The sequence below is a fragment of the Oncorhynchus clarkii genome, chromosome 7 (assembly GCF_045791955.1).
Source record: "Oncorhynchus clarkii lewisi isolate Uvic-CL-2024 chromosome 7, UVic_Ocla_1.0, whole genome shotgun sequence".
NCBI classification, from domain to species: Eukaryota; Metazoa; Chordata; class Actinopteri; order Salmoniformes; family Salmonidae; genus Oncorhynchus; species Oncorhynchus clarkii.
Window position 1 is genome coordinate 28,626,637 of NC_092153.1, and position 10,982 is coordinate 28,637,618.

General features: G+C 41.4%; 1 protein-coding gene across 1 annotated transcript; it reads left to right on the plus strand.

Moving 5' to 3' along the window:
• Positions 1-942: 942 nt before the first annotated feature.
• On the plus strand, positions 943-10,768 carry LOC139413156 (zinc finger protein ZFP2-like). The gene is made up of 2 exons (XM_071160252.1): positions 943-1,487; positions 7,598-10,768. The coding sequence occupies exons 1-2, from the start codon at positions 1,199-1,201 to the stop codon at positions 8,791-8,793; spliced, it is 1,485 nt and encodes a 494-aa protein (XP_071016353.1). The 5' UTR covers positions 943-1,198; the 3' UTR covers positions 8,794-10,768.
• The last annotated feature ends 214 nt before the right edge of the window (positions 10,769-10,982 follow it).

A 10,982-nucleotide genomic window follows, 5' to 3' on the forward strand; every position in this document is an offset into this window, starting at 1 on the left:
GGACACAGTTACACATGGCGGAGTTCAGACCCAGGGCATCAAGCTTAATGAAGAGCTTGGAGGGTACTATGGTGTTGAATGCTGAGCTATAGTCAATGAACAGCATTCTTACATAGGTATTCCTCTTGTCCAGATGGGATAGGGCAGTGTGCAGTGTGATTGCGTCGTCTGTGGATCTATTGAGGCGGTGAGAACATTGAAGTGGGTCTAGGGTGACAGGTAAGGTAGAGGTGATATAATCCTTGACTAGTCTCTCAAAGCACTTCATGATGACGGATAGTCACTTAGTTCAGTTAACTTTGCTTTCCGGGCTCCCGAGTGGCGCAATATTTTAAGGCATCTCAGTGCAAGATTCATCACTACAGTCCCTGGTTGGAATCCAGGCTGAATCACATCTGGCCATGATTTGGAGTCCAATATGGCACCGCACAACTGGCTCTGTGTCGTCCGAGTTTGGCCAGGGTAGGCCGTCATTGTAAATAAAGAATTTGTTCTAAACTGACTCGCCTATTTAAATAAAACACACACATACATACATACATACATACAGGAAAAATGGTGGACATCTTGAATTATGTGGGGACAGTAGACTGGGATAGGGAGAGATTGAATATGTCTGTAATATGTCTCATAGCAAAGGGTCTGAATACTTATGTGAATAAGGTATTTCTGTTTTTGCTTTCGCTTTGTCATTACGGGGTATTGTGTGTAGATTGATGAGGAACATTTTACATTTAATCCATTTTAGAATAAGGTTGTAAGGTAACAAAATGTGGAAAAAGCAAAGGGGTCTGAACTACTGAACTAAGGTATTTTATTTATTTATTAACTACATTTAAAACGAACTTTATCTGAAAATAAAATATGATCCTCAACTGCGTTTCCCCTCCAGTCAGCAGACGGCGATGTGCGTCTTCAAGCGACGCTGCAAGCGTGACGTATAATCTAGTGGACGGTTCTTCAGAAACAGCTCGCCAACCACCCCGGTAGCTTGCTAGCCAACATAGCCGAAAGATTCCAGCTATTTATACGCTTTCGGTGTATATTACCTACTGTGTTTTAGATACACTTCTGTCATATCTACTTGTTAAACTATTTAATATTACGATATTTTGTATTAGTCAGCTATAGTAGTTGGCTGGTTAAGTTAGCACTAGCCTAGTCACTAATGATAGCCAGCTAGCTAACATCCCTGAACATGAGCTCCCTAAACTTCTCTCCTGTTGAAGAAGAGGAGGTCTGCTGGACGGAGAAAGAAACTCTGGGGCTGAACATTGTCGTGAAAGAGGAGAAGGAAGAAGAGGATGTCACAGTTAAACAAGAAGTAGAGGGTGAGGCTGTTACAGTGAAAGAAGAAGAGGAAGACGTTTCAGTGAAAGAAGAGGAGGCAGAGAAAGAGGATGCAGTTTTTGGAGTGAAGAAGGAAGGGGAGATTACTGTCACATTGAAAGATGAAGAGGATGAGATGGGAGATCTGATTAACACCAGTAAGTACCGCCTTAAATGTGTTTTTAACTTTGGATATTCTGAGTTGGCTCGTCAATACCTCTTCAACGGAGGGCCCTAAGATGATGACTGATATGTCTAGAATCAGACGTAGAGAGCAAGCTATCCCTTGTTTTCTCCGTTCCGTTTCCAAAAAGTGACTTAACATATATATTTGAGAAGGGTCTATCTGCTGACCGCAGACTGGGGGGCACGGCATGTAGTGATTTTAATGTAGTGATGATTTACTACATACCGTGCCCCCCAATAGTGCCATGTGAGAGTTGGGTTGGCTACACCAACGATAATGGATATTCTGACATGATGTCTCTCCGCCCTGACAAGGAGAGTCGTTGTCCACAAAGCGGCACTGCGGGTTGTCTGTCTCCTACATATCCTTTCTTTGGATTGGTGGATCCATCTTATTATTGTAATCTATTGTTTATATTATGAGTGTCGTTGACGTCAACCGCCTGTATTCAATGGAGAGAGATGCTAAGCTACTAGCATGAATATGCATAGCGATCTGGAGACAACTCCTATAGTTTTTTTTTATCAAAGTTGTCGGTATGTCACGTGTCCACATAACTTAAGCATTACGAAACTTCTGTTGGATAAAGTAAACCGCACATAACACACATGAATTGAGGAAGCCAGAGATCAATATAACCAGAAGAAAATTACCAATTCCCCACCTGCTGCTGGCCTTCGTATATTCTGACGTTATGCTCCTGAAGTTTCCTTTAAAATTGGCAAACTTTTTTCCATTTCCATTTGGAGTGCCAATTTATCTTACTATTTCTACCGATCTGCGTGCCAATTATGAACGAGTTACAACACCTGTTTGGCCCCGCCATTTCCTGGGTCGGTGAAGTGCGGTATTAAATTTAAGGAATAAATCCGAGTCTCACGCTCATCACCTGTTGAGGGTGGGGCTTGCAGCGAGGCGTGGATTTAATAGTATGTTGTACCTATTTTCCCTCCTTCAGGGAACAGTAGTTATAGTCATAACATATGGATTTAATAGTATGTTGTACCTCGTTTCCCTCCTCCAGCAGTAGTTATAGTCATAACGTTAAGCTTGTCATATGAAAAACTTCAACTTAAATACTGGATCTTAAAATCGGACAGTTTGTTGTATTCAGATCGTTGAAATGCTCCCTAACTACGTAACATTTAATGTCTCCTTATGTTACGCTGGGAAAACAGTTTTCATGGTCACATAAATCCTAAATCATTTGAGAGTTTGCTAAATCCGAGAGTAACCTTAAGTTGATTCACAACACACAAATGGATACTGTCATTAACACGGTTCTTCAGTAATTACACACAATACTTAATACTGTAGCTGTTTAGTTAGTCACATGTTCAACTATCATCAGCTGATCCCAGAAATCATTTTCTGAATGACAGTCACATGACAAACATCACGACATGCAACAACTACCAAAGTGCATCTTCATTCATTACTCTGGTAAAGACAGTTATGCTGTGCTCCATGTTGGATCCAACATCCCTAACAAATTGGTGTTTATAATGTGTTATTGTATGCTTGATTTACATTAGGGTCTCGTTAGTCTGTTTCAACACAGAGATACTTAGCTTATAATGTGTAGAGTAGTGGTCGACCGATTAATCGGAATGGCCGATTACATTGCACTCCACGAGGAGACTGCGTGGCAGACTGACTGTTATGCGAGTGCAGCAAGGAGCCAAGGTAAGGTGCTAGCTAGCATTTAAACGTATCTTATAAATAAATAAAAATCTTAACATAATCACTAGTTAACTACACATGGTTGATATTGCTAGTTTATCTAGCGTGTTTATCTAGCGTTGCATATAATCGATGCGGTGCGCATTTGCGAAAAAAGACTGTCATTGCTCCAACGTGTACCTAGCCATAAACATCAATGCCTTTCTTAAAATCAATACACAAGTATATATTTTTAAACCTGCATATTTAGTTAATATTGTCTGCTAACATGAATTTCTTTTAACTAGGGAAATTGTGTCACTTCTCTTGCATTCTGTGCAACAGAGTCAGGGTATATGCAGCAGTTTGGGCCGCATGGCCCGTTGCAAACTGTGTGAAGACTATTTCTTCCTAACAAAGACAGCCAACTTCGCCAAACAGGGGATGATTTAACAAAAGCGCATTTGCAAAAAAAGCATAATCGTTGCAAGAATGTACCTAACCATAAACATCAATGCCTTTCTTAAAATCAATACACAGAAGTACATATTTTTAAACTGCATATTAATGTTAAAAGAAATCCAGGTTAGCAGGCAATATTAAACCAGGGAAATTGTGTCACTTCTCTTGCATTCATTGCACGCAGAGTCAGGGTATATGCAACAGTTTGGGCCACCTGGCTCGTTGCAAACTAATTTGCCAGAATTTTACGTAATTATGACAACATTGAAGGTTGTGCAATGTAACAGGAATATTTAGACTTATGGATGCCACCCGTTAGATAAAATACGGAACGGTTCCGTATTTCACTGAAAGTATAAACGTTTTGTTTTCGAAATGATCGTTTCCGGATTTGACCATATTCATGACCTAAGGCTCGTATTTCTGTGTGTTATTATGTTATAATTAAGTCTATGATTTGATAGAGCAGTCTGACTGAGCGGTGGTAGGCAGCAGCAGGCTCATAAGCATTAATTCAAACAGCACTTTAGTGCGTTTGCCAGCAGCTCTTCGCTGTGCTTCAAGCATTGAGCTGTGTATGACTTCAAGCCTATCAACTCCCGAGATTAGGCTGGTGTAACCAATGTGAACTGGTTAGCTAGTTAGCGGGGTGCATGCTAATAGCGTTTCAGTTGGTGACGTCACTTGCTCTGAGACCTTGAAGTAGTTGCTCTGCAAGGGCCGCGGCTTTTGTGGAGCGATGGGTAACGATGCTTCGAGGGTGGCTGTTGTCGATGTGTTCCTGGTTTGAGCCCAGGTAGGTTCGAGGAGAGACGGAAGCTATACTGTTCCACTGGCAATACTAAAGGGCCTATAAGAACATCCAATAGTCAAAGGTATATGAAATACAAATAGTATAGAGAGGAATAGTCCTATAATTCCTATAATAACTACAACCTAAAACTTCTTACCTGGGAATATTGAAGACTCATTTTAAAAGGAACCATCAGCTTTCATATGTTCTCATGTTCTGAGCAAGGAATTTAAACGTTAGCTTTTTTACATTGCACATATTGCACTTTTACTTTCTTCTCCAACACTTTGTTTTTGCATTATTTAAACCAAATTGAACATGTTTCATTATTTATTTGAGGCTAAATTGATTTGATTGATGTATTATATTAAGTTAAAATAAGTGTTAATTCAATATTGTTGTAATTGTCATTATTACATATAAATACATAAAAATGTAAAAAAAATGGCCGATTAATCGGTATCTGCTTTTTTTGGTCCTCTAATAATCGGTATCGGCGTTAAAATCATAATCGGTTGACCTCTAGTCCACACATTACGCACGCACACGCCCCAGCCTAGCATGAAAATATTTTTAAAATCTCGGATTGTTCTGATATTATAAATATTTCTGGGCTCCGCTGGCATGGAATCTCCCAGGGTAAACATCCATTCTCTCCTCCCGGAGGTTATAACAACACAACATCAAACACTGTAAATACACAACGTGATCCAACCACATGAAAAGGTTTGGAACATGTTTTCTTTGGCCAGTGAGGTCAAGCCCTCGTCACAGCTACAACTTATTTATCAGAATTCCTGCTGTATAAATAGCTACATTATTTCTGACACCCACAACTCAACTGCACCACACGAGTTTGATAAGATTCTTGTTTTTGTTTGTTAAAATAGAATCTTTAGTCTTGGGTCCCTGCATTTTAAAACATTTCTTTACTTTTAATATTGAATACTGCATTGTTGTTGAGGAAGAGCTTGCAGGTAACAGGGTGTTTATACTATTGGTAAAACATGTGGATAACCACGCTAGCTTCGCTCTCGTGTGGTGCTAGTGTAACAGTATAACTTTAGACCATCCCCTCGCCCATACCCGGGCGCGAACCAGGGACCCTCTTCACACATCAACAACAGTCACCCACAAAGCATCGTTACCCATCGCTCCACAAAAGCCGCGGCCCTTGCAGAGCAAGGGGAACTACTACTTCAAGGTCTCAGAGCAAGTGACGTCACCGATTGAAACTCTATTTAGCGCGAACACCGCTAACTAGCTAGCCATTTCACATCCGTTACACTAGCAAGCATAATAGGTAGTGCTAGGTATCAACAGCCTCCCGAGTGGCAGAGCACTGCGTCGCTCTACAGATCCGGGTTTGATCCTGGGCTGTGTCGCAACCGGGCAGACCCATGAGGCGGCACACCTTTGAATTGGCCCATAGGGGAGGGTTTGGCCGGCTTGGATGTCCTTGTCCCAACGCGCTCTATCGACTCCTTGTGGCGGCCGGGCGCATGCACGCTGACTTCGGTCGCTAGCTGGACGGTGTTTCCTCCGACACATTGGTGCGGCTGGCATCTGGGTTAAGCGAGCAGTGTTTCAAGAAGCAGTGCGGTTTGGCACGGTCGTGTTTCGGAAGACGCATGGCTCTTAACCTTCGCCTCTCCTGAGTCTGTACAGGAGGGGCAGCAATGGGACAAATTGGGGAGAAACGGGGTAAAAAAAAAAAAGTACCCCCCCCAAAAAATCTACTTTCAGCTTTCCCCAACTTTGGTCCTGCCTTGCTCATGTCGCCCACTTTGCTTCTCTTCATTGAAAATTAATGGGCCTGACCAATCATCAGATCTAAATTATAGTTTTACAGCCTAAGCCCTGTCTGAGGATGTCCTTGTCCCAACTTATATGCTATATCCCATAGTAACACATTGGATAACATTCACAACATGGAACAACAGTAACCATACTAACATTGTTTCCCCCAGAACATCTAAAGTAAGTTGTTCTGAAGTGTCTGTCCTATCTGAGAGATATTTAAAAAATGTCTTTAATCCCTTATTTATGTCACTAAACTCTTTCCACATTTTGTTACGTTACAGCCTTATTCTACAATGAATTGAATAAATACTAATCCTCACCACACACACACAAAATCTACACACAATTTCCAATAATGACATCACAATACCCCATAATGACAAAGAGAAAATAGGTTTGGAGAAAAAAATGGCACATTTATTAAAAAGAAAAAACAGAAATACCTTATTTACATAAGTATTCATACCGTTTTCTATGAGACTCTAAACTGCGCTCATGTGAATCCCATTTCCATTGATCATCCTTGAGATGTTTCTACAACTTGATTGGAGTCCACCTGTTGTAAATTCAATTGATTGGACATTCTGAAGCGATACGCCATCCCATCTGGTTTGCACTTAGTGGGACTATCATTTGTTTTTCAAAAGGACAATGACCCAACACACCTCCAGTCTGTGTAAGGGCTATTTGATCAAAAAAGAGAGTGATTGAGTGCTGCATCAGATGACCTGGCCTCCACAATCACCCAACCTCAACCCAATTGAGATGGTTTGGAATTAATTGTACCGCAGAGCGAAGGAAAGCAGCCAATAAGTGCTCAGCATATGTGGGAACTCCTTCAAGACAGTTTGAAAAGCATTCCAGGTGAAGCTATTTGAGAGAATGCCAAGAGTGTGCAAAGCTATCATCAAGGCAAAGGGTGGCACCTTTGAAGAATCAAAAATATATTTTGATTTGTTTACCACTTTTTTTGGTTACTACATGATCCCATATGTGTGTTCATGTCTTCACTATTACTCTACAATTTAGAAAATAGTCAAAATAAAGACAAACCCTGGAAAGAATAGGTGTGTCCAAACTTTTGACTGGTACTGTATATCTCATTAATGTTTTTATCACTTATTCCACAGGAAAACATGTAAGGAAAGCTTTATTTAAATCAAATGGGATGCTGTCAAAAATGTATTGAATTTAAAAGGATTTACCCAGCCTACAAAGCACTACAGCCACTCTGTGATGACCAGTTCTGCTCTTTTATTGAGGGATCTAGTCTAGATTAAACCTCATAGGAAGACACTTTTATCATGTGAAGGTTTCATTCAGGTCTCTGTTTAACGAGATACTCTGTTTGTCTTTGGCAGGAGAGATACCAGACTCTGACAGCAGGAAGAGTCCTTCAGGGGAACCAGACCCAGAGACGCCCAAACCAGCGAGACGACACCACTGCTCCCACTGTGAAAAAAGTTTTTGCTGGTTAGGGAATCTAAAGCACCATGAGAGGACACACACAGGAGAAAAGCCATACCACTGCTTCCAATGTGAAAAGAGATTTTCCGGATCAGGGGACTTAAAAGCTCATGAAAGGACACACACGGGAGAAAAGCCTTATCACTGTTCCCAGTGTGGAAAGAGTTTTACTGTGTTAAATAACCTGAAAAGGCATGAGAGAATACACAAAGGAGAAAAGCCTTTTCAATGTTCCCAGTGTGGAAAGAGTTTTACCCTGTTAGCTAATCTGAAAAGGCATGAGAGAATACACACAGGAGAAAGTCCTTATCACTGTTCCCACTGTGGAATGAGTTTTATTCAGTTGGCGAGCCTGAAGGCACATGAGTGGACACACACAGAAGAAAAGCCTTTCCAGTGTTCCCAGTGTAGAAAGATTTTTACCCTGTTAGCCAACTTGAAAAGGCATGAGAGAATACACACAGGAGAAAAGCCTTACCATTGCTTCCATTGTGAAAAGAGATTTTCCCGATCAGGGGACCTAAAAGCTCATGAGTGGACACACACAGGAGAAGAACCTTTCCATTGTTCCCAGTGTGGAAAGCGTTTTACCGTGTTAGCTAACCTGAAAAGGCATGAGAGAATACACACAGGAGAAAAGCCTCATCAGTGTTCCCACTGTGGAATGAGTTTTATTCAGTCAAGGAGCCTGAAGGAGCATGAGTGGACACACACAGGAGAAAAGCCTTTTCAATGTTCCCAGTGTGGAAAGAGTTTTATTGTGTTAAGTAACCTAAAAAGGCATGAGAGAATACACACAGGAGAAAAGCCATTCCAATGTTCCCATTGTGGAAACAGTTTTACTCAGAGAGGGCACCTACAAGAGCATGAGAGAATACACACAGGAGAAAAGCCTTTCCAATGTTCCCAGTGTAAAAATAGATTTTCCCGAGTAGGGGACCTAAAAGCTCATGAGAGGACACACACAGGAGAAAAGCCTTTCCAATGTTCCCAGTGTAGAAAGAGTTTTACCGTGTTAGCTACCCTGAAAAGGCATGAGAGAATACACACAGAAGAAAATCCGGGCACCGAAGACGTGGATGTCAATTAAGGCAACCCCTCGCACCTCTCTGATTCAGAGTGTTTGGGTTAAATGCGGAAGACACATTTCAGTTGAATGCATTGTTGTACAACTGACTAGGTATCCCCCTTTCCCTTTGCCTATAGAGCTCTGTCATAAACATGAGAGCAAGATTAGATTTTATGTTCTGCATTATTATTATTATTATTAGGGCAGCCACCAAGTTAAGAAATTATGGAATGTTCTGAAAACTGACTTCAGGTTTTTGAGGAATCTAGTCTCGCAAGAAGACAGTATTATGAAGGTTTAATTCAGTTCTCTTCTTAGTATTTAACTAAATACTCTGTCATTGGTATGAGAGGGACTAGACTTATTACTGTTCCCACTGTGGAATGAGTTTTCTTCAGTTAGGGAGCCTGAAGGAGCATGAGTGGACAAACACAGGAGAGAAGCCTTTCCAATACTCCCAGTGTGGAAAGAGTTTTGTCTGGTTAAGGAGTCTGAAGGAGCATAAGAAGACACACCAAAAAAACCCTATCACTCCTCTCTCTCTGTGTGGAAGGACATTTTCCCAGTCACAGAACCTGAAATCACATGAGAGAATAAAGTCGCTGTGTTCTGACATATTTTTTACTGAGAGTTTTTGTTTATGCCACATGAAATCATATTGTTTATGATTAAACCTGTCCCACAGTTGGTCCCACAGTTGACAATGTCCATCAGAGCAAACACCAAGCAATGAGTTTGAAGAAATTGTCAATAGAGCTCAGAGACAGGATCGTGTTGAGGCACAGATCTGGGGAAGGGTACCAAAAAAATTCTGTAGCATTGAAGGTCCCCAAGAACACAGTGGTCACCATCATTCTAGAATGGAAGAAGTTTGGAACCACCAAGACTCTTCCTAGAGCTGGCCGCCTGCCAAACTGAGAAATGGGGGTAGAAGGGCCTTGGTCAGGGAGGTGACCAAGAACCCGATGGTCACTCTGACAGAGCTCCAGAGCTCCTCTGTGGAGACGGGAGAACCTTCCAGAAGGACAACCATCTCTGCAGCACTCCACCAATCAGGCCTTTGTAGTAGAGTGGCCAGACGGAAACCACTCTTCAGTAATAAGAACAGGACTGCCCGCTTGTAGCCAAAAGGCACCTAAGGACTGAACTCTTTGGCCTGAATGCCAAGCGTCTCACCTGGCGTAAAGCATGGTGGTGGCAGCATCATGCTGTGGGGATGTTTTTCAGCGGCAGGGACTGGGAGACTAATCAGAATCAAGGGAAAGATGAACAGAGCAAAGTACGGAGAGAAACTTGCTGAAAACCTGCTACAGAGAACTCAGGACCTCAGACTGGGGTAACGGTTCACCTACCAACAGTACAACAGCCTTAAGCCCACAGCCAAGACAACGGCGGAGTTGCTTCAGGACAAGTCTCTGAATAACCTTGAGTGGCCCAGCCAGAGCCCGGACTTGAACCCGATCGAACATCTCTAGAGAGACCTGAAAATAGCTGTGCAGTGACGCTCCCCATCCAACCTCACAGAGCTTGAGAGGATCTGCAGAGAAGAATGGGAGAAACTCCCCAAATACAGGTGTGCCAAGCTTGTAGCGTCATACACAAGAAGACTCAAGGCTGTAATCGCTGCCAAAGGTGTTTCAACAAAGTACGTAGTAAAGAGTCTGAATACTTATGATGTGATTTTTCCGTTATTTTAATAAATTAGCAAAAAAGTTTATTTATTTTATACAGTCATTTTTGCTAATCTTTATCAAGGGTATCAATAGCTAGGTGCTTATTTTGATATCTAGTTATTTGACTGAATCAGGAATACAGATATGGAGTAGATGTAGAGTTTGTTTAAAATTCTCGTAAAAAATCTGAACTAATCAAACAACACTTGTTGCTCTTTGTACGTGTTGATATAATATTCTAATTTAATAGAGAGAAAAATGTTTCCCTAAACTGCTTTATAATATTATAATTCAAAATAAATAAAAAAGTTTTCCCTCCTCAACTGCGTTTCCTCCCTCCAGACAGTAGATGGCGATATGTGTCTTTCAGGCGATGTTTCTACTGTGATGTATAATCTAGTGGACGGAAGGCTTCTTCAACAACTGCAGCCACCTCGTTAGCTCGGTAGCCAACAAAGTCGGAACGTTCAAGTTCTTTAGACAATTTCATGGTTTATTTGCCACTATGATTTAAACATACTTATGTGGAAACAACTA